The 25,549-nt window shown below is 38.5% G+C and overlaps 1 protein-coding gene across 1 annotated transcript in view; it reads right to left on the bottom strand.

Moving 5' to 3' along the window:
* LOC124556600 (E3 ubiquitin-protein ligase HERC2) overlaps window positions 1–25,549 on the bottom strand; it is an 832,907-nt gene that overhangs the window by 209,590 nt on the left and 597,768 nt on the right. Inside the window, exons 63-66 of the mRNA XM_047130567.1 lie at window positions 25,052–25,201; window positions 12,744–12,992; window positions 12,425–12,654; window positions 973–1,128 (exon numbers count right to left, since the gene is read on the bottom strand). Coding sequence (XP_046986523.1) covers window positions 973–1,128; window positions 12,425–12,654; window positions 12,744–12,992; window positions 25,052–25,201 — 785 coding nt within the window. The remainder of the gene's footprint in view (window positions 1–972; window positions 1,129–12,424; window positions 12,655–12,743; window positions 12,993–25,051; window positions 25,202–25,549) is intronic.

Here is a 25,549-nt window from a genome sequence, read left to right as displayed (position 1 = left end):
AATGTGATGCATGTGTGCGATTGTTTGAACTCTGACAGATGGCTGAGCCTTCAATTGATAGCATAAACTCTAAACATGTCAAAAACAACTGTTTTCCACATTTTGACTGAAGATTTGAACATGAGAAAGGTGTGTGCCAAACTCGTCCCAAAAGTGTTGACCGACGAACACAAGCACATGCGAGCGCTTCAGTGCTGAGAAATGTTGGAAATGAGTGAAAATGATCCTCATCTTTTAAACTCAGTTATCACTGGGGAAGAGTCATAAATTTTGGAGTACGACCCTGAGACAAAAAGGCAGAATTGAGAGTGGCACACCCCATCGTCACCCCGTCCCAAGAAGGTACGCATGAGCAAGTCCAGGATCAAAACCATGCTCATTGTCTTCTTTGACGTCAGAGGCATTGTCCACCACAAATTCGTACCTACCGGGACTACAGTGAACTCAGCTTTCTACTTGCAAGTGCTCAAAAGATTGAAAAGGAGGGTCTCGCACTGCCAAAGCGACATCAAGGACACATGGAAAGTTCACCACGACAATGTGCCAAGTCACAGTGCCTTCATTGTCAACGACGTCCTGGCCAGGACCAAGACCCCATTGGTTCCCTAGCCTCCCTACAGTCCTGACCTGGCTCATGCTGACTTTTTTTTTGTTTCCTAGGTTAAAAGGAGTCATGAAAGGAAAACATTGGGACACGACTGAAAGCATCCAGACGCATGTTACATCAGCTCTAAGGGACATTCCGGAAAAGGCGTTCCAGGATGCCTTCCAGGCATGGAAACACCACTTCCAGAAGTGTACCGATGCAAGAGGGTGCTATTTTGAAAATTTTTGATTATGTGCACAAATATATTCAGTAAATGATTTTTTATGAATTTGGTCGCATTACTTATGGAACGCACCTTGTATTGTTAAAAACAAATAATCCAGACACATATAACATATTTCTAACAAAGGGTGCATATGACTGACCTCTGTACAAAAGCTCTGAGGAAGAGAAGTGCGATTTACAAGTGCTGAAGCCACTCTGTAAGCCATGCAGTATCGCCTAAACCATGACCATTTGTGATTCACAGAGCAACAAGGCAAAGAATCCAGATTCAGGTCACATGCTAGTGCCACCAACACCTGTAACAAATAATAGATGCAAGACATACCATTGGCAGAGACCATATATTTTACACGCAACAAATTTGGCTAGGTTACATTTCTAATAAGTATTGAATATAGTTATTTAGTTATCTGCATTTGACATTCTTATAAATAAAGCTCTACTATATTCATAGTTACATCCAGAAAATTAAAGTAACTGTCTTCCTTTCACAAGACAATATCTTCAGGGAAACAACAACTGTGCTGCACAATATGGTCAGCAATCATGAGTAACTTAATGATGTTCACAAGCTGCAATACTTTCTCTATGTAACTTAAATCCTTCTACATGTAAAATATTGTTTGCACCGTTCATTCAATTGTAGAATGCCTCAGGGTAGCCCATTGATGTTATTAGCTACGATATTTTTAGAGAACATTCACATGTAAAACCAGAATGAGAAACTACAATTTGCTCCAATATTATCTTCATTTGACAATTTTTGATATGTGCTGAAAACTTATTGCCTAACTTATAAGGGGCGATCAAAAAGTTTCCATCTGAAGACCATACAGTCCAGAGTCACTATGCCAATCAGGCAAAATCATCATGAGCACTGATGCAGTCATCCTACTGATGAATCAGACTGAAGATGCCCATTTGGTAAAACACCATATCCTTCTGTGTGACGAAGTCCGTACCTACCTGCTGCACACCCTTGTTCAACAGGAATCATAGAACCCTCAAGGCCTTTTTTAAGGGACTGAAGGCATGATAATTGCATCGGGAGCGATCAGGACTATAGGACAGGAGCTCTGTCTCCCACTTGAGTTGGCAAAACTCTGCATTATGACATTTGCAATATGGCAACATGCATTGTCATGAAGCAGTTGCATCCTTTGGTGCACCATTCCTATTACATCGGAGATCTACGAAAAAGGGAGCGGCAATCCCTGAAGCACACATGCAGTCTACATGGCCCCTGAACATCTCAGTATTGTAAGCTCTCCATGTCATAGTCATAACCAGACACCTTCAGGCAGTACCAGTGCTGGCAGAGCCTGCCACTTCTGAGGGACCTATTCCCATCCATCCAACACGTGACAAGAAAATGGTATCGTGAATATTCTGCTGCCTGCAGCAACAAAGGCTGGCGCATGGACTACACGAGCCAGTTCTCCTGGCTTTGAGGGCCTCTCCTGGGCACCAGGCAGATGCTACTCACCTCATCATCTCAGGATGCCTTTGAAGAGCATCAGAGGGACCAATATCACTTTTCTCAGCTCTCATTGTCATTTCCTCTGTGGATGTAGACTTTTCTGTGCCTGTATTGGACCTAATCAGGATGACATTCTCAGAACTTTGACTAGTTTCCTGCAAATGTATTTCCTATGAAGATCCTAGTGGTGTTACTACATACTAGAAACCACCAGGTGGCTTTAGATGGCACTCACTCAAGCATCTGTACCAGTACCTAGTGAAATGCTGTATTTTGTGCCTTTTGTTCTTACTGTTGAAACTTGATCACTGTTTTCCCTGTGTCTTTATGAGGGTCACTTTAATTACACAATGATGGTTTTCAACAGACATGCTGCCTCATACACATTCTTCATTCTCTGATGGATGTCTACCAGTGTTAGTCCTTCAGCAGCCAAGAAAATAATAACAGCATGCTGGCCCTGTCTGAACACATTTCATAATAGTGTCACTAGAGTTCACATTTCCGCATTTACCACACACACGTCGGAAAGAGATGAATGCCACATGCTCACATGTCGGTGATTATATAACTGCATCAGAGTTGTGCTACGCTGCATACACACTGCAGCAATGCCCTCGAATGAAAACGTTTTAATCACCCCTTATAAATTAAGGGTGTGCTACTCTACTATTCCCTCCCCCCTCGTTTTTTTGCTCACTCACTCAACTGAAGCTTTTGTTTTTTGCATTTAGCTTCTTTGGAAGAGTTTTCATATTATTAGTCATTATTTGAAGGGCATCAGAGTTTATTTCCTTTTTTATGTTTTCATGTTTTGCATTTTAGTTATGTAACTCTACTATGCTACAGCTCCATAATTCAAATATCAGTAAGCTGAATGGAACTGAATAAGTTACGCTAATTTTCAGAGTTCTTATCATAGAAGTCTCACAGTAGCTCTTCATTTATGAATGTTTGATTTAGAACATTCTTTCACATAATTATCTCCTTGTACTTTCTGAAAAATGTATAAGGACTGTGCTTTTTGTGTGGATGGGGGAGGAACTGGTTACTAGAACCTGTATTCACCTTGATGGGAATGTTGCAAATTGTTCCTCTGAGCTGAAGTGGTGATGAAGTACCCAAGACAATAGTTGTGGCACCTCTGGTGTCCTATAATTACCTGTAATCTCTATGCCATTGTATTTTCCAGTGTACATGACCTGGTTGGTTTGTCCTCGCCTGAGAATGAATGGCACACAGTGGCATTGGTCAGAAGCCAAATCAGGGTCTGCTCACATGACTATCTCCATACAACTTAGCAACAGATATGAGGTGTTCCTCACAGTTGACGGTATATTTGAATCACGGGCAACATGAGAGGCCTTGGCTGTTGACACTGTGGCCATATTTCCTATAAACATCTCGAAAGTGCAAAGGCTGGTTATATCAATCAGTGACATTTCAACATTATGCAGTATTGAGCCTTTTAGAGAAACAAAAGTCAGGTCAGAGCAGTACCTGAGTGTGCATGATCTTTCAATACTAGAAATAATCTTAGATGGTAATTTATTGGCTTGGACTACTGGATGACAAAATCTAAGACTCCCTCTGAATATGCCCTGTCTTTCTTACAGATAGAAAGTAGTGACTCAGGTAGCAGAGAACATGTGCTGTGCACATGTGGGCATTATAGGTTAGAGAAACCAGTCCATAGCCCTGGTCGCAAATCATGTGCTGCACTCAGAGACATAAATATAAAGCGACATTAATTACAGAGAGGAACACTCATCATTGCAGGCCAAGAAGATAAATTGTTAAAATGAGAGCACTTAATTGCAAGAGCATCCAGGGTACATCTCAGGTACACATTTACCTCTGCATATGTGTTATCAGACTGTCACTGTGAGCCACTCCATAGCTAGTGTTTCCATTATAATAACTTATTTTCTAAACACTTCTAGCAGGCGATGAACTCATGTCAGTCATAGCTGAGAATCGCAAAGCCAAATGGTGTGACCTCGTGGAGAACCTGGACATGAAAGTGAACAGTAGGCGGGCTTGGACACTGTTAAACAACCTTACCAGTGATGCCACAAAGTCAAATGATAAATTTACTAATGTCACGGCAGACCAAGTCGCCACTACACTCCTTATGAATGGCAAAACCCACGGCAGAAAGTACCAGGAACCATTAGCACGTGATCCGGCAGAGGAAAATCATCACCTCAAAGCACCATTTAGAATGTCAGAACTTACTGCAGCCATTTCCAGCTTGAAGATTAACAAAGCTGCTGGTATCAAAGAACTTAGAGTCAAGCAAATTAAAAACTTTGGCAGTAATACCCTACAGTGGCTGCTAGATTTGATAAACACATGTGTAGAAAGGCTCCATATTCCAAAGATGTGGAGGAAAGTCCGAGTGGTTGCATTTCTGAAACCAGGAAAGGACTCTGATGATCCAAAAAACTTCCTACATGTGTCTCTTTTATGTCACTGTTTTAAGATCTTCAAATGCCTGACGCTAAGTCGCATAGAAAGCGTTTTGAAACAACAGATCATCCCACAGCAGGAAGGTTTCCGACCAGGCAAATCGTTCTGCAGTCAAGTCCTGAACCTGATCCAACACATCGAGAATGGATTTGAGAGGAAAGAGATCATGGGAGTGGCATTCAGCTTTCAGCTGCATATGATACTGTAAATCATCGGAGGCTCCTTAGGAAAGTATATAATGTGACAAGAGATTACCATTTAACATCACTGATAGGTACTTTCCTGCATAATAGGAGATTTTTCGTCTGCCTCCAGGCCAAGAAGAACAGGTGGAGAAATCAGAGGAATGGCCTACCTCAGGGAAGCGTTCTCACCCCAGCTCTGTATAATATATATACAAACGACCATCCAGTGCCAAACATCAATCGCCAATTTACGTATGCTGATTACACTGCAGTTGCAGCCCAAGGTAACGATTTTATGGACGTAGAGGAGAAATTAACCAGTACCTTGGAAACTCTCTCCCAGTATTGTGAGGCAAACCACTTAAGGCCGAACCCTTCCAAGACGCAAGTCTGTGCATTCCACTTAAAGAACAGGGAGGCAAATCATGAATTAAATGTAGTATGGAGAGGTGAACGTCTCGAGCACTGTAAAACGCCCAAATATCTTGGTGTCACGTTAGATCGCACACTGACCTATAAACATCATTGTAATGCCACAAGGGAAAAAGTCTCAACTAGAAACAACATCATCAGGAAACTAACCAGCGGATCCTGGGGTGCAAACCCAGAAGTCCTGAGAACTTCAGCCCTTGCGCTCAGTGTGTCAGCTGTGGAATACACCACTCCAGTATGGTCTGCATCAACACACGCAAGAAAAGTTGATGTCGCGGTGAATGAAATGGCACGGATTGTTACCGGATGCTTGAGGCCAACCCCAGTGCACAAGATGTACTTAATCATGGGGATTGTACCGCCCAACATCTGACGTGACATCGCTGCCGAAGCTGAAAAAACCAAGCAAGAAAAGGACATGTGTCACCCTTTATATGGACACCAGCCTATTGACTGACGGCTTTGTTCGAGGAAGAGTTTCCTGTCATGTACCCGAGCCCTAGAAGGGTCGGCTGTAGAGAATCGTTTGAAAGGTGGGAAATCAAGCTGAGAAACCCCCATAAAGATGTAAAAGAAGAACTGGCACCTGGTGGAGACCTACCATACACAGTCTGGAGTACCCTAAACTGTATGAGGGTAGAAGTGCCAAAGCGCAAGACAAACCTGCAGCAATGGGGTTTCCTAAAAGAGAATGAGAACACTCTCTGCCTGTGTGGTTCTGTCCAGGATCCTCAACACCTGCTTATCTGTCCATATTTAGACCAGCCCTGCACAATGAATGACTTATGGGAGGCAAATAACAAGGCCATATTAGCTGCTGATTTTGGAAGTCTGAAGTCTAGTTCCGGACACGCAAAGTAAGTAAGTAAGTAAGTTATTTTCTAGACTTAATGAAGTTCATTGTGTCAGTTGTCATGCGGTGTTCTCTTGTGGGATTAGAACAACCATGCTGATACACAGAAAGCAGGTTTTTTACACTCGTCATCAGGTGACATTTGTTGTGGATGCACACAGATTACTGCATCCTTATAACATCCCTTAAGATAGAGCTATCAGACTTTGAAATTGATAGTATGTAACAACTATAAGACTTAGTACAGCTGAATAAAGAAAATATTGGAGGCTATTAAAATATTAATATTTCTCCATGAAGGATATGTTGGAGAGGGGCTTTCAACATGAGCAGTATGAGCAATTCAGAGAAATTGGTGATGGAGGGAAGGATTCAGGCACCACAGTTTCAGAAGCAGACACAGAAGTCAACCACATGACACACAGTTGCGCAGTATAGTTGGCCGTTGGCCACAGTTTGGAAATGGCCTGTCTTTGAAGCAGATGATTCGTTCATGGTCATACACACATAAAACTATGTGCAATGGTAGCATTGTAGTTGGTAGATAGTGTGACTGTTTGCCTGATGGCCTTGTCTTTGATGAAGTCAGAAATATCAGTGAAATGGCTGGAATAGAGGATAATGAAGAGATACATGGAACAAGTCTTGCACCTATGTCATCCACAGGGATATGCCTGAGCGGACAGGCAGTTGGAAGTAACTGAAACATATATATTAAGAAAAATATTGTGTGGTAGCAAAATACCACCTTTGGGTGGGTGGGATGGATAGTAACGAGGATATTCAACATTTCAGGGCACAATGAGATATAGATGAATCCTTGGCTGAGAATGTGGCTTCATTGTCAAGATGTGACTGGTACTGAGTGATATAGCGGGTTTTTCTTTCTGACTGGTCAGCCAGTGTGCAAGACAGACCTGTTTCTGGGCAAGTTCAGGAACACAGTTTCGGCCACTGGAGGCTTCTGCAAGATCTTCAGTGAAGTAGAAAAGGAAATGCTTCTTATTGGAAGGCTGAAGATGGGTTTTTTGGTGTGGTTTGGTTGAAAGCCATTGAAGTGGAAGTATGTTGGTGACTGGTAGGTTTGATGTGAACAGAAGCTTTTATTTGTGAGGTGAAGGTCAACATTCAGGAAGAGGATTTGCTGAACTCTGGAGAACAAAAGAAATAAGATTGGGATTTAATGTTATACTGATGAGAGGGTCATTATAGATAGAGTGCATGCTCTTGTAAGATGAGAAACCAACCAGTATATGCTTTCACTGGCAGATAAAGCACGCAAAACTTAAATTTGGATAAGTATTTAAAAACATACCTGAATCAAAATCCAGTGCTTAACCGCTGCACCAGTTACTCCAAAGCCCATTAGAATGAGATGAAAATAATGAGACAGAAAGTGTAGACATTCTGGTGGAAATAGGATATGATATCATCATCTAGGATCATAAAATGTTGTCAATAAATCTAAATAGGTGTGGGTTATAGGATTCTGAGTTGGTAGAAAGGATTCCTCAAGGTGACCCATGGAAGGGTTATCATAGGACAGTTCCATTCAAGAGGACATGGCTTTGTCATGGTCTGGTTGGTGGGTGGGTGTTAGCTCCACAGGAGAAATAAGATGTGAGAGTGGATATATATATATATATATATATATATATATATATATATATATGACAGGAAGAACATGGTCATTGGCTCTACATGTTTATTTAATATTTTCACATGTGGAACTCAGCAGAAGAACCTAAAACTATATAAAAATTATTAAAGATTAGTATTATTGTTGTAAACATGAACTTTCAGAAAGTGACACAAAAATGACTGTAAATCAAAGAACATTAAAGCACAAAATTTGCTTAGATGTGTTCACATCAACTTAAGCTTTTATTGCAGAAAAAGTGTATAGCAACTAGATATGTGTGATAAATTGATATGTTACAAGTTTAGGAAAAAATAACAAAGAGACAAAAATTTAGTAGCACCACTTCAACACAGGTAATGGATAGTTATAGGAACAAACTGTGTGATAGTGCCACAGTCAATGACACCGTAACATAGTATTTGCTGGAACCTATAGCTAATCTATAGCTGGTTTTTGATGATATCATATGGTCTGCCATAATGAATGGAAACCAACTTTGCGTGTGTTGTGCCACAGGCTAACAGATAACCACGTGGGCCAGCTGTGATCTGGGATAGGGCCTATATGTAGGGTTGCTGCTGCAGCTCTCTTACTTGTTGCCCTACACTGATTACTACTGTATGCTTTTATACAGTGGACTGGCTTTTACATTTTGGTCTCCTTCTGACAGACATTTCATTGGGGCTTGACTGTGGAAATTGTAAGTTTCATGCATAGCCCATCATATGGATGAATAAGTTGCCATTAAGTTTTAGCCATTACTTTCCCTACATTCTCTTTTATAATGAGAGTGTAACAATTTCTGTTTCCACAACACACTATAAAATATGACATTAAAATTAGGTGGCTTTTTGACAAATTTCATAACCTTAACTGACACATATGTATCTAGAATGCACTATATTATGTGTTTGAACTTACCATATCTCTCCTATGTTTGTCAGTTTTTAACTAAATGTCCTCAGTTTTTAAGAAGAACGTTAGTAACTGTCTATAATTTTTACCAAAGGCAAATAATTTCCTAGTTTTTTGATGAAGTAACCACCACTTCTGTAACAGCATCATCATCAATGATCCTTATCCCTTTGGTGACAAACTTGGAAAGATCAGATTTTCTGTTGTGTGGAGGTCTACAATATTTCTCTCTTTGTAGAATGCTGGAGTAGTTGTTTGTGACGATTCCTTGATTATTCATTCAGTATTACTTCACAAGATTGTTTGTCCTTAACATGAGTAACATACAGGTAGTTTTCTGTGCTGGATATTAGGAAATTTAGTCACCCACTACTATTAGCATCGTTGACTATAATATCTTTGTGCTATAAAATTGGGGCTATTTCTGAATGATTATAAAACCAATGTGTCTGAACTTTGTAACCAGTACAAACATCCACCAACACTGCATGATCTTGTTAACATTATTTTGTAATCAAGGATTTAATTTGGCTGCCATTACAACTAATTTTTCTGGTTATTGTAACAAACAAGCCAACCCCTGAGGAGTCTAACCTGGAAATTGATTACCACAAGAAAGTCTCTACTCTTCTAACATCTACATTAATGGCCAGCCATTTCTAGAGCACACCAGGAGCTTTCTTCTGTAGATGACATGGCTTTAGCAACTCAGGCTATGTCCTCTGAAGAAGATGAGTGCATACTACTTGCACAATCAACTTTGCTCAAATCAAGTTCAAACCAAACTGTATGTTCTCCATCCTAAACAACACAGACACACTGTGAAGTCAATTTCTCATTGTGACGAGTACATCTGTGTCATATGCCCTATCAAAAATATTAAGGTGTCACACTTGACTGTACCAGCACATAATCAACATTTCCAACAACACAAGGCTGTAAGTGTAAACCAAAAAAATAATATCCTTAGGAAGATAGTTGGTAGTACAAGGCATGTTCAGCCATGACCTTCAAGAACAATGGCACTATCAGTCTGCTACTCTGTGGGATAGTACACATGCCCTATCTTATATAAGCCTGCCTATATCATACATGTCAACAAAGTACTGTGTGAGATGTGCAGCATATTACTGGATGTTTGCAGCCTATAACATTTGCCAAGGTACATCATCTGGCAGGTATTGTTCCCCCAAATATACGTTATGGGGTTGTTGTCAGTGTGGGAAGAATAAAGCTGGTCACCAGGTGCTGCTATGCATTACACGATATGTACCAACTAAAATACTGAAGTCCAAGAAAAGCTTTCTTGAAACTAATAACATCCTGCAACACAACTCCATCCAAACCAAGACTTGAAATGTACAAACTGTGCACAATACTCATTGGCCTCAACCATCTGAAAACATCCCTCCTGCCCACCAAGAGTAGTGGACTACATGGTGTGGTCTTAGCCATCTATAATCTCAAGTCTGAAGATCCATTTGTAAAATCCAAAAATGTGGCTTTATATTCTTCACTACTAACTGCAACTGTGGAAAAGGTGTCAGCTTCCTCCCACATCCTGCACTGAGGAAGATTTTCTACAATCAGCTCCAAATTACTTTCTCAATTCTGGTCATCCATGGTGTAATAATTCATGTACTTATATCTCAACATGTTAACTTTATGTAACTCCACACCTCTTCTTCTTTTTACAAGAGAACTTAATACTTACCCTCACACAGCAACTTTATTCCTTTTATTTTCCTTTGTCTGGAGTTTTCTGTGTCTAGTACTCATTCATATGTTTGATGGCCCGCTTCCTTTGTTCTCCTGTCTAAGTTTGACCACTTCTCTTAGGTTATCGTCCAACTTGAAACTGTTCCAAATTTTGCAGTTTGTTCGTAAGTGTACTTCTTTGTGTCATTTAGGACTCTGTGATGTTCAGCTTCTTTAACTCTTTCTTAACGCACTTATCCATGCTGTAGGTGTTTTTTTCTTCCAGGGATAGTCGAATATCTGTTCATCGCTGTATAGGTGCCCAAGAAATGTCAGCCTCCTCCTCCTCCTCCTCTCCACAGAAATTATTTCCACATTCTGGTAGACTACATTGTTGATACACAGTTTTCAATGCTCCTTTCTACTATGAGTCTAAACCAACTACCACTTTTAAATATTATGTGAAGACGACTTCTTTCTTGGAGAGTGGTGAGCTCAGGTACTTTTCTGCAAACGATTTGGCAATTAAAGAATAGCATTTTAGTGTATTCACTTTCTACATCTAACATCCAATTGGCTTCAGTAAGTTGGTTTTTTTTTTTTTTTTTCAAATGGCATGATTTCCTCTTGTAATTTTGGAGTTTCACCTAAATTCTTGTTTTAATGATTTTGCACATACTCTGTCATCCAAGCACTCATTTCTGGTGAATATCTGAAACTAGTATCAACCATACAGTAGAGGTCTCAGTCACAGAACTTACGGCACACTCAGTGTGCAGGCTGACTTTGTTCCTTTCCTACGAAGGTATTTCCAAAAGAGCGGTCATCAGTCACATAAAATTCCATCTGTCAGCTGTTCTCTGTGGCTGCAGAAACTTTGATAAAGGAGAGACCATTATTCAAGTAGTAGAGATAAGACCCACTGGTTCTCTCTTGTTATCAGTGGAGGACAATGCCTTAAACTTGCTAACCTTTCCATGAGAAATATGGTGTTAAACAGTGTCACATGACTTGACAAGAAATATATGTATGCGTGAAATGGTGGTTTCTGTACCCCGTAGTAAGGCAGTGGTTCCAGATGGCGTCACTGCTCACCAGTTGTTGTTGACTTAGTAACTGATCTGTTGCATTGTGGCTTATCTGTCTTCTGTTATAACCTGCTATAGTTGACAGTGATCCCTGTGATCCACACGAAGTTACCCACATGGCTGCCTCTAATGGTAGCACTTTTTCCTTAGTTTGGGCGCTTGGAAAGCCCAGTGAAGGGATGGCCTTGAATATGGAATCCACTGAGCGTTGGGTAACTATAATATGGCCACAATTAAATGTGCTGACATCATACACATATTGCTGATCTCGCACTCTACTACCATGTTGACAGGTAGTACAAGATCAAACAATATATCGTGGAGGAAAATGCTAAACTATCTCAATCACTGTTATACCAGGATAGCTATATTTCGAATCAAACTGCTCTTGAGCGTATTTACTTCTTTGCTATGCTGAAATGGAATCACTTGGTGAACTAAAATCTTGAATGTGTGTACACTTTGACTGTACTTAAATGTGTGGAAATAAATCAGTGTCTAGTTAAAAAATGCGACTAAAAGCTTTAAGTTGAAGACAAGAGAAACATCCTAAAAAGCCATAATCTGAAATTTAAATATTTTTTTAGGTAAACAATATTTAGAAAATATAAGACTCTTTGAAAAATCTATGCATAGTTTCCGTACTGTACTAGAAAAGGATACTGAGCTATTGGAAAAAGTTAACCATTACTTGTTGCTCACAAAAGTGTACATTATAGTATAAGGTTTAGATCCAGATCCGATTGCAAAATGAATACACAAACACAGTGACTTCTAGTAAATCAAAGCTTATACTAAATCAAAAGCGTCTCAGACAACTCACAAACCTTGAAGAAATCACTGTGCATGAGGTGCTTTCCACCTCTAACAGCTGGATCTTCATATTCATATTGTCTCAAAAGTGCCTGTGGAAGACCCCGTACTAAAGTCAGTAGAGCAGAATCTGCAAGAAGTCCTTGTTCAGCTCTTAAAAGTGCTCCCACATCCAGAGTTCGTCCCAATCGAGTCACCAGCAGTCGGCGAAGACGCTGCAATGCCCACATTCTTTGCGAAGCAGCTGGTAAAAAGAATATGGAACATGAAATAGCACATCTCATTATTATAATTCATGTAAGGAGGATAAATGAAGATAGTATGTATACTTACAAAGTGTGCTAAGTTGAGCACACGATGCTAATGCAGCTGCTAATCTTGTTACAAGATTGAGGTCAGAGTTCATAAGTAGTCTCGCATCCAGCAAGCACATAACAAGTTCCACAGACGGCTGTGAAAGAACTGCACGATCTGAGCCCAATTCACTGGGGCCGACATATGATACAACAGGGTACACGGTAAATCTCCATCCCCAACCATTGACTGAGCCATCACTTGAGAATTTCCATCTAAGTTCATCACCTGATAAAAACAATTGACATACTTATGATGGAAAATATTTATTACAGATTTTTAATAAAAATATTAATATCACACTATCTATGAAATAAGAAAAGAAAGTTAATTAATGTAAACTGCTCCAGTTGCTCTGCAGAACTTTATTTAGTCCACTACCAGTTTCGGATTCTTTACTAAGCTGTTTTCAAGTGGTTCTGAAAACTGCCACAAATATCATAGTTTTACACCCATGTATATAACAGAAGATGAAAAGTAAGGTTTATATATGTATAAGAACAGACAAGGTATAAAACTTTCATAAAGCTGCAGATAAGAAACAGCCAAATGATAAAAGTACACGTTTGATTGATTTAAAATCTTAGGTGCCCAATGACATTGTGAGAAATACGAGTGTCTCAGGACTGTAAATTCATTCCATTGTATGTATTCTTTGGGTTTAAAGGGACTTATTTTTTTTTTTGACATATTCATAAATTCCAAATTTTATACTTTTTTATTTTTTTTATTTAACAGAAGCGTAAAATAGTTCTAGTTTTATACTCTATTTATACATATACATATGTCAACCGTACTACTTCATCTTTCATTACATACATACGTATTAGGGTGGTGCTTATTTTATGAATTTCGTATGTCTTCGCACATATGCCCTAGTTTTTTCCTTTTGGTTTAAGAATAATTTTACGACCTATTTTGTTGAAACTAAAAATCAGTAACCCACATCACAGCGGCTGAGAAGTTGTACCATATCACTGGGTGTTGATTTATTACTGCTTACACATGTCCACAACTGCTGCCATACTCTTCATCTTCAGTTGAGCACCTGATTCCATTCAATGACACTGTGAATATTTACTTATATTATGGCAAGTAGTTTAAAATGTAATAATACAATTATTTATTTAGTCAGTGAAGTTAAGTACCAGATCAGTGGATAGAAACCATCATCGAATTGCAGGTTCTGTCGGTCTTGTTTTATAACATACGCGAAGTGAAACTGACTATCAGTGCTAATTATCCACATGTGAACGTGTAATAATTTTGAAGGTGGCTAGGATTCGTACAAGAGCTCTACTTCACTGTACAGAGAAACTTACAGACCTGCATTCAGTGTGGTGTAATCTGCAAAAAAGAGCTTAAGACAGACAAACACTCACAAAGAGCAAGAGTGTAAATTTTCTGCAAATCTAAATAATCTCTTTGATATTGCCCATGCTAATGCTTTCAATGTGATAAACATTAAATAGGATAAACTATTTCTAATACTTCGCACGGAGACTGTCTGTAAAGATTATCTTAGGGATATTGACTACTAGCTACCAGCAAAGAGGAAAGGGTGAGGATCAGAGCTATGGAAGAGGAATCAAAGAAGACGAAGGATGATTACAGTTTACAATATTTGGAAACTACAATTGATTCATCTGATGAAACTGTAGAAGTGAGTGGTTTTGATTGTGGTGCCTTTGTTACAGAACCTTCCACAAGTTTAGGTTCAGTTTCTCATAATGATGCAACCACAGATGAAAATAAGTTAAATTTAAAAAATGAAAACAAATGTGGAAGATGGTGTTTCATGTCATCAAAACTGGCCATAATTTTAGACAGGTTTCAGTTAAGTCAGGGGGATGCTGTGTTCGTCCTTGAGGTTACAGCTGAGGCCTTGCAACATAATGTTGATCAAACAGTACTTAATTATACTTTTATTCAAAGATATCAAGAGCAATTCAGAATGAAACAGGCAGGAAATATTAAATATTTGTTTAAAGAGAAAAATCCAGCTTTTGGGATTGTTAATGAGGACAGTAAGCTGGTACCAGCATTAAATGTTAGGGATTTAAGAACTGAAAGACTACCAGTCATCATAACTTACAGAAATTAGAAACAATTAACTGGTGTCTCTGCATAACTGAATTCTAGTGGGAAAGAGCAACTATGGGCAGTTTGGAATGCCATAAAAGTTTGGGATTTGGATGAAGAGATTATAATTCGTTGTTGTTGTGATACCACCACATCCAACACAGGTTGTTTCAGTGGACAAAGTGTGTTAAAAAATGAGTTATCCCAAGTGGAGGTTAGTCCCGATGTAACATTTTTCAAAAAACTTGGAGAAAAGTGGAACAGCATGGAAAAACAAAATTATGAAAATGGGCATGAAAATTTACATGAGCCTTCCAGTGATGTCGAAACTGACAAAGTACTTAAATTCTTTTGAAAACTACTAAAAGAACAACACCTGAAAAATTATTACCATGAACTTCATTAATTGTGCATCATGTTTCTGGGGACAACTGTGGACTTGAATCTACACACAAGACCCCATGAAGTGCATCATGCAAGGTGGATGACGAAAGGAATTTTTTCATTGAAGATGTTCATCTTTTGTTCTCAGCTATCCCTCAGTGTTAATGAATTGAATGGCCTGAAGAACATTTCCTTGTTTGTGGTAAAAGTATACAGAAAATGGTGGTTTCTGATTTCATGAGCAATTGGCACACCTTACACTTACTTGCGCTTTTAGAAAGAATTAAAACTGCACGAGAAAGTAAATGCAAGGGTTTCTTCAATTGCTCTAAAGAAGTTTTGTCTGCACTTTTGGTATGTAAATGAAGATATTTGTGTGTTGTGACTGTTTGATGACAATGTTAACAATGACACTAAAACCTATATGGTTAGAAATCTGCTGTGGGAAACTTTGGAGACCTAAAGGAGGTAAACTGTTCTATCTGCTGCAAATACAAAACTTCTGGATGAGTTCGCTTTTTGGGCTAATATTATTTTATAAATTGAAATTTAGCACTTTTTCATACGTTTCCAGAATGTATCAAAACATTTACTAACACATTGTGCTTTGAATCTCTTTATTATTTCAATTAAGGAAATTGATGAGTTCATTTCAGTCGAGAGATAAGGGTTATATTTCTTGGGATTCAAACACTTCATGCCTTAGTGCCGAAGAGACTATAAAAAATCTTAAGGTGACATATGATAAAAGGAGAGAGTGCAGTGAAGTTATTGTATGATTTCAATGGACTATTAATGGATGATGAGGAACCAAAATAATTCATTTTGCAATGTGTGAGAGATCACTGGAGACAAAACTTTTGATTGTAAAAAAGGACATTGAAAAGAAAATTGTGCTAAAACTTGTAATGACTCATCCTGCTCTCATATATTTTGTATGTTCTGTTTCACTGTAGAACTTTAATTTCTCCCATTTAAATATGCTTAACCACATACGCAAAACATACATGGTGTGATCAAAAAGTAATGCCATTATGTCTGTGCAACAAAATTTATTGATCCAAATTATACAGTCTATTAAAATTCTTCCAAGTACTTGGCTTGAGCAGAGAGACACTTCTTTCAGTGGTTCCCATGCCTGGTACACTTCCTGGAACGCGGTGACTGGAATCTCCCTTAGATAAACTGCTGTCACCTTTTGGATGTTCTCAGTGGTATCAAAACAGTGCCCCTTCATCTTGGTTTTGATGCTTAGAAACAGGAACACGTCTTATGGTGCAAGGTCTGGCTTGTATGGTGGCTGTGGCAGCATCATCAAGTTTCACTTTGCTAGGAACTCCCTAATCAAGTGAATGGTGTGACGTGGTGTGTTGTCCTGATGCAGCATCCACATTGAAGTGGCCATATCCCTTGTGCGGTGATGTAATCTGCTAGTCTTTTTAACACTCTGAGATAGTAGGCTGTGTTTAAAGTCTTTCCTTGTGGTAAAAACTCCGAATGGACCAAGCCTTCCACATTGAAGTATGTGATGAGCATGGTTTTCAATTTTGACTTGCTCATTCTTGCTTTCATGGCCTTAGAAGACGTGGGAATGTGCCACTCTGAGTTTTGGCGCTTCACTTCTTGGTCAAACTCAGCAGCCTCATTGCAGGTGATTACATTGTCCAAAAAACCTAAGTCTCTTTTCTGCCATTCCACAAGTTCTGCTGTGATCTCCAAACAGTTGTGCTTCTGGTCATCACTCAAGACTTCTGGAACCCACTTGGCATCCCAAAATCATGGATAACAACCTTAAACACCGTCCCATATGACACATTTAGTTCATCTGCTAGCCACAGAGCACTTAACATGTCTGTCAGCATTCAGCAATCCATGCACACGGGTCATGTTATCAGGCATTGAACTTGTCGACAGCCTTCCTGAGAGGGCTTCATCAGTAACCTCTTCCCTCATTAAATTGTTTTAGCCACCTGGAAACTTGCGGGTAAGACGTGGCAGACTCTCCTTAGGTCTCTTGAGTCATTTTGTAAGTTTCAGCTCATTTAGCTCATCCGCTAGCCACTGAGCACTTAACACGTCTGTCGGCATTCAGCAATGCGTGCACGCGGGTCATGTTATCGGGCATTAAACTTGTCAACAGCCTTCCAGAGAGGGCTTCATCAGTAACCTCTTCCCTCAGCAGATTGTTTTGTCCACCTGGAAACTTGCGAGTAAGACATGGCAGATTCTCCTTAGGTCTCTTGAGTCTTTTTGTAAGTTTCAGCCAGAGGTTATTTGAGTTTTGAATGAAACTTGATTGAATAACATTGCCCCAAAGTTGACTGCATATTCTGGGATGGCACAAGCACTGAACAAGGGTTTATGCAAACAACGATGCTGACTGTTCCACAGCTTGGGGCGAATTGCAGAAGGCAGTGCTGAAAAGCTGATGCCCCTCCACCATTCCCCACCATTGGGTTAGCACTCGGACCAATTTGAGCATCAGGAAACAACCAGTTGCATTGCTTATTGATCACATCTTGTACACTGATTAGCCAGAACATTACAAACACCTACCTAATAGCTGGTATATCCACCTTTGGCATGGATAACCACGGCAATGCATTGTGGCATGGAAACAGTGAGGCCTTGGTAGGTTGCTGGAGAGAGTTGGCACCACATCTGCACACACATGTCACCTAATTCCTGTAAATTAAGGGGAGCGGGGGGGGGGGGGGGGGGGGGGGGGGGGGGGGGGGTTTGATGAGCTCTGACACTGCATTCAATCACATCCCAGATGTGTCTGAGTGGGTTCAGATCTGGTGAGTTGAGGGGCCAGCACATAAATTGTAACTTGCCACTGTGTTCCTCGAACCACTCCATCACACTCCTGGCCTTGTGACATTGTGCATTATCTTGCTGAAAAGTGTCACTGCTGTCAGGCAACACAATCATCATAAAGGGGTTTATGTGGTCTTCAACCAGTCTATGATACTCCTTGGCCATCATGGTGCTTTGCACAAGCTCCACTGGACCCATGAATGCCCACATGAGTATTATCCAGAACATAATGGATCTGCTGCCAGCTTGTCTCCATACCACAGTACATATGTCAAGGAGCTGATCCCCTCACAGATGATGAATTATTGCCCTCTCATCAGCAGGAAGAAGAAGGTATTGGGATTCATCAGACCAGGCAATGTTCTGTCACTGCACCAGCGTCCAGTGCCAATGGTAACGTGCCCATTTCATTCGCAGTTGCTGATGATGCGGTGTTAACATTGGCACATGCATGGGTTGTTGGCTGCAGAGACCCATGTTAGGTGTGTTTGGTGCACTGTGTTTTCAGACGCACCTGTACTCACGCAGTATTGAAGTCTGATGTTAGTTCCAATACAGTTTCTTGCCTGTCCTGTTTTACAGTCTGCCCTGCCTACAACGTCCGACAGCTGTAATGAGGGGTGGCCGTCCAACCTCATGACACCTGGACACAGTTTAACCTTGGTTTTGCTACTTGTTGGAGACACCACAGCACTCCTTGAACACCTGACATGTTGTACAGTTTCCAAAATGCTCATGCCGAGCCTCTGGGTCATCATAATCTGCCCTCAGTCAAACCCAGACAGATCACGTAACTTCCCCGTTCTACACATGGACAGTACGCTCACTTATACTACAAGCACTGGGCATGTGTATGACTAGCAATCATTCCTTTCCAGTGACAATGCTGTCACCTGGACAGGTTTATACCCATAGGTGGTCACTGGTCATGATATTGTGGCTGATCAGTGAATTTAGGATGGCTCTAAATGTTTAAGCCAATAGAAAAATACACAATTTTTTTCTGTATTCAAGTCTTATTTTGATGTTTAAGTCTATTGTGGCATGGGCTAATATTAATTAATTTTAAAGAAACCTAGCACATTATCAAAACATGCCAAAAGTAAAAAAATAAAGGGGGCACACTCAAATCACTTGACATTTTTATGTAATCCCATATAAGGACCATCCTACTGTGTATATATCTATCATATTTATGACAGTTTTCAGAATCACCTGAAAATTGCTTAATATAAAAACCAAAACTGGTCGTGGACTAATTAAAGTTCTACAGAGCAACTGGAATGGTTTACATTAATTAAACAAATAGGAGCAGAGCACGTGGAGAAATTAATAAGAAAAGGAAGGGTATCCTGAGTGTTGGGAGTCTAGAGATGAGATTATGACACAGCCATTAAAAGCCATTTTAATGTGTAGTCACACGAGATAAGACAATATGTTACACAGGGGAGAGAGAATATTTTTTTCTATAACATTTCCTCTTTGAAAAAACTTTCTGAAAAATTCATATTATTTCATGCGTTCACTACAAACAAAATTAGATAGATTTATGAAGTCCAAATACAAAGGTATAAGGCTCAGAGCCCACATGACCCAGGATTTTTTTTTTGAGCATTAACCTGTAGTGATGCTTTTTGCACATGGACAAAATTGAAGTGGTACGGTCATGGTAAACAGAAGATTTCACTATAACTTTCTGCATGAGCTAATATTCTCAAACAAGATGTCTCTCTCTCTCTCTCTCTCTCTCTCTCTCTCTCTCTCTCTCTCTCTCTCTCTCTCTCTCTCTCTCACACACACACACACACACACACACTCACTCACACACACACACACACACACACACACACACATATTCATTTTGTTTACATTTATAAAAAAAATTTAACAGCAATAATACTGTAGAAAAACAAAATCTTTAGATAAAACAATACTGTTAGAAAGTGAACAAATTTTACTTTTTCTTTTTCTCTATACCTGTGTACATTTTTCTTTTAGTGTACTATATCTGTTTGCTTCAGTTATTTTCGTTTGAAAGAAATTCTCTGATTGAATATGAAGGAATTTCTAATAGCAGTTCTCTTATTGATTGTTTAAACTTATCCTTTGATTTGCAGCATTCTTCTGTAGCACCACATTTCAAAAGATTTTATTCTCTTCTAGTCTAAACTGTTTATCGCCCATGTTTCACTTCTATACACTCCATACAAATACTTTCAGAAAGGACTTCCTGACACTTAAATTTATACTTGATGTTTACAAATTTCTCTGCTTTGGAAATGCTATTATTGTCATTGCCAGTCTACATTTATATCCTCCCTACTTCAACCATCATCTGTTATTTTGCTTCCCAAATAGCACAACTTATTTACTGGTCTAAGTGTCCCATTTCCTAATCTAATTCCCCCAGCATCACCTGATTTACTTCAACTACATTCCATTGTTCTCACTTTGCTTTTGTTGATGTTCATCTTACATCCTCCTTTCAAGATACTGTGCATTCGGTTAACTGCTCTTCCAAGTCCTTTGCTGTGTCTGACAGAATTACAATGTCACTGGAAAACCACAAAGTTTTTATTTCTTCTCCCTGGACTTTAATTTATACTCCAAATTTTTCTTTTGTTTCATATCATGGTGCCGATAGAAAAGTGTAGTGGCACTGTGCTCTCGTCCAAAAGGCAAAAAATAAGCAGTTTGTCGTGTAAAGAATGTGAAAAGCGAGTGATGATAGGTATTTGATGTGTCAAGTGCAACTATTGGTTACACGAAAAGTGCGCGAAAATAAACTTAAAATACATCAGTGAGGATTTTCCGTGGATGTGTCAAGCTTGTTTACGTAATGAAATGGCCGATCTTGTAAGTATAGTGGACTCCAAAAATGAAATTATAAAATTACTACAAAATGACATTCAGGCACTAAAAACTGAAATACTATGTTTAAAGGAAGAAAATGCTAGATTAATATGTAAAAAACTGTCCGGTGTGGGTGAAATACATCAAACAAAACAGCAACAAGAATTGAAAACCATGTGTGAAAGTGCAACTTCAAGTAGTGTCACCAAAACTACAAAAAACAGTCCTAAGGTTAAACAAGCTCAATTTCAGTGTAAAACTAATGTTAAAATTTACGGAGATAGTCATGCACGCAATATTTCAGATTGTATGTCTAACTCGACCACAGAAAATGTGTGAATTTCATCTGTTATTAAACCTGGGGCGAAGTTTGTTGATGTAACAAGCTCTGTAAACAATGACTGCCCCAATTTTACACATAGTGATGTCGTTGTTATTACAGCAGGTTCAAACGACGTGTATTGCAATGAGGCCAGTTCATTTATTAAAAAGTTGATTGTTATGTTAATGATGTTGTCCCATACAAATGTGATTGTGTCAAATATTCCGGTGAGATTTGATCTGCCTGACTGGCAGAATCGAGAAATCCGATCTACAAAAAAAAAAATTAAAACATTTCTGCTCCAAGTAAAAAAAAAAAAGTGAGACTGCTGGACCTTAACAGTTATCAAAGAAGCAGCTTCACTGTACATGGACAACATCTTAATTGCCTGGGTAAGAATACTCTAGCAACTGACATCAACAGAGCTATTGAGGAAACAAAAAGCAATAATTCAAATCTGCTACCTTGTACCTCAGATGTCATACACATGAAAGACGGAAATGATAATTATATATGCCTGCAGAGCAAGCAAACGGAAATAATTCCTCACTGCAATGTCAAGACTGTTGATTTTTTAGGATAACAAAGTCCCTCAGTGTTACTAATTTAGAAACTATCAATTTGTGTGATAATATTAACCTTGACAAGGATATATCCTCTCATGATTGTACTAATGTATCATTTTTACATTATAATGTTGAGGGCTTGGGTAACAAAATCGATGTATTTGAGGCCTTAGTTACAGATCTAGCTCCACATGTAATCGTGGTTACAGAGCATCAAAAAGCTAACCATAATATTCAATATTATAAGTTACAGGAGTATAATCTTACATAATTTTTCTACAGAACAGAACATAAAGGAGGGGGTGTTGCTACTTACGTAAGGAAGTGTAACCTAATAAGTTCTGTAGAAAAAGTATCATGGGTTAATGATTATTGTATTGAGAAAGATTTTGAAGTGGTGATAATTAAGTTAATGATTGTATCCATCCCACTTATTGTGGTAGGTATATATTGAGCCCCTTCTGGTAATGTCGAGGTTTTCCTGGAAGCACTGGATAGTGTATTGGGGAAGCTAAGCAAGGGTGGCAATACAGTAAATATTATAATGTTAGGAGACTTTAATATAAACACACTAAGCGACAGCCAGGAATGCAAAGGTTTACAAGACTGCATACGATCCTACGATATTAAAGATCTACTTGGTCATGTGCCCACTAGAATAACTGAGTCAAGCAGCAGTTCCATAGATCATGTAATGACCAATTATGAAAATGTTGTGTCGGCACAGACTGTAAATGGGCACATATCTGATCATCTAGGACAATTATTAGTGATTGGTTGTCTTAATAAACTTAAACAAAACAAAAAATATGAGAATAGAAGATTATTTTCTGAATACATCACCACCTTGCTAAAGAAAAATTTGGGTCAAGAATCTTGGGAATCAGTTTATAGAGAAAGGGGAGCTGACAGCAAATGGGAAGTATTTGTAAAAATTTTAACTAGATATATAGATATTACTATCCCGACAAAGAAGATCAATGTATAAGCTACACAGAGAAACCAGTCTTGATTCATATAAAGAGGATTATAAAAAATATAAATATGAGTATCGCAAGGAAGTAAGGAGAAGGAAAGTAGAACATATTAGTAAACAGATCAGAAATTCTGACTGTGTCTCAAAGTCGTGCTGGGCAGTAGTTAATGATATGAGGAACACTGATTCAAAAACTAAAATTAATAATATAGAGTTAAGTATACATAATGATAATTTTTCTGATCTTTATATAGTTAGCAATATATTTAATGATTACTTTACAGATGCTATTGAAAATGATACTTGCATGAAACAGTAGAGGCAGCTTAAATATGATAAGGAAATGGAACGGGACTCTTGTAAGCTACCTACAGTAACCATCAAGGACATAACACAGATAATTGACAGCCTAAAAAATAGAAGATCTGATGGATGGGATGAATTTTCTCCTTTTCTACTGAAAAAATGCAAGGGTGAGTTAGCCAGACCATTAGTCCATCTAATAAATTGTGTACTTGAAGAAAGTGCGTTTCCGAGGAAACTGAAACTTGCTATAGTTAAAACTTTATATAAAAAAGGGGAAAGAAAACAACCACAGAACTACAGACCAGTTGCCTTAACCTCAGTGTTTGGTACATTAATTGAAAAAAAAAAAAAGAGAGAGAAAAGTGGCAGAAATCTTAATCGAGCACTATAATATGAATAGCTTAATAGATTTCCAACATGGCTTTAGAAGTGATCGGAGCACCATATCTGCAGCAGTACAGTTTGTACACTGTCTGATGGAGAAAATAAATGAGGGTTACGAAATGGCAGGAGTGTTTTTAGATCTTTCCAAAGCGTTCGACAGAGTCCATCATGGCTCTCTTTTAAGTAAACTTGCTTGTAATGGTGTCAGTGGGAAACTGTTGCTATTAATAGAATCTTACCTTAAAGGTAGACAACAATGCACAGAAGTTGTGTATGATAATGGAGAGGTAATCGAAAAAAGAAGATCAAAGATAAGAAATATAAATTTTGGTGTGCCACAAGGCTCTATCTTGGGCCCCTTCTTGTTTATTTGCTACGTAAATGATTTCCCAAAAGTATTAGACACTAGTCATCGTATTACTATGTATGCTGATGACACCTCTTGGGTTTGCTGGGCACGTAGTAATGATGACCTATATTCAGTGGTACAGAATTTTGTTGAAAAAGCCCAAACACATTTTGAAAAAGAAAACCTTGAGGGTCAATATTAACAAAAATAATTTAATTTACTTTAAGACAAGTGGCTCAAATAAAAATGCTGTTGTAAATGAGGACATTCAAGAAAATACCTGTTCAGAATGTAAATTTCTGGGGATTTATATAGATGACAGACTTTCGTGGAATCAGCAAATAGATCATGTCTGTTGTAAAATAACATATAGTCTGTATTTACTAAGGAGAGTAGTTCAATATTTAGATATCGAAACAATAAAAATAGCGTATTTTGGGTTGGTGTATCCCCATCTATCTTACGGAATTGTATTGTGGGGCGGGTGTAGCCAATACAATATAAGAAGGGTATTAGTATTGCAGAAAAGAGTAATAAGAACTATGGCAAAAGTAAGACCCAGAACTTCATGCAAAAACCTGTTTATTAAGTTTAATATTATGACTATCTATGCAGTATATATGTTTCAATCAATATTATTAGTGGAAAAAGACAAAAAAAAGTGACAAACAGGAATATGGAAATCCATGATCACAATACAAGACACAAATCAGACTTTCATATGGTGAGCAGATGATTGAATCTAACAAAAAATACCCCATTCATTAAGGGAGCAATATTTTATAATTCTCTGCCAAACAACCTGAAACAGCTTTTTGGTAAAATTTTTAAAAATGAGTTACAAAAATGGCTTAAATTGAAGTGCCCATACAGTATGGTGCTGACATGATTTGACCTCAGGAATGCTATGTTAAATATACTTAAATGATCTTTTACTTAATAGCATGTAATCTATTTATATTGTGTATCAATAATCTAAATGTAATTATTATAAAATTGCCTATGCATGTTAAATACATGTTTTGAGTTGTAAGATAAAAAAAAAAATAAATTTACTGCTTGCTCAATATACAGAACTATGCATGTTAAATACATGTTTTGAGTTGTAAGATAAAAAAAAAATAAATTTACTGCTTGCTCAATATACAGAATGTATAACATCAGTCATAGGCCTCAACCCTGTCTTACTCCCTTCTCAACCACCCCTAAGGTTAAGGGATGTTATCTAAACCAACAAATGATCACCTGTTATTCTAATTTCTGGTGACCAGTCACTCCATTCGCGTCCTGAGCGTACTGCAACTGTCTTTCCAGTTCCATCCATTATTGTTAGAGGATCATGTCTTCTTTCTGTGGAACACTTTCTGTCAAATTCCACACGCAGGCCTTTGGCACCTTTAAAGACAAGTACAACATTAGGATAGTTCGTGAAAAAAAATGCAAAGGAAGACTGTGAAATGATTTTCTTAAAAATGAGATGTTAGTTTTTTGATTGGAGATCATTTAGCCATGTGAATATAAAAGAAGCACCATGAATTTGATCAGTTATTTATATTTTAGTCCACACAAAATGAATAACCCAAAAGAAAGCAGTGTGATTAAAAAAAAACTTTGTAGCAGGCAAAATAACTATTCTTGACAAAGTGATATGCCCCCCCCCCCTCTCTCTCTCTCTCTCTCTCTCTCTCTCTCTCTCTCTCTCTCACACACACACACACACACACACACACACACACACACACA

Source organism: Schistocerca americana, chromosome X (genome assembly GCF_021461395.2).
Source record: "Schistocerca americana isolate TAMUIC-IGC-003095 chromosome X, iqSchAmer2.1, whole genome shotgun sequence".
NCBI lineage: Eukaryota > Metazoa > Arthropoda > Insecta > Orthoptera > Acrididae > Schistocerca > Schistocerca americana.
The sequence above is the reverse complement of the archived record's forward strand: the minus strand, read 5'-3'. Positions and strand labels throughout refer to the sequence as shown.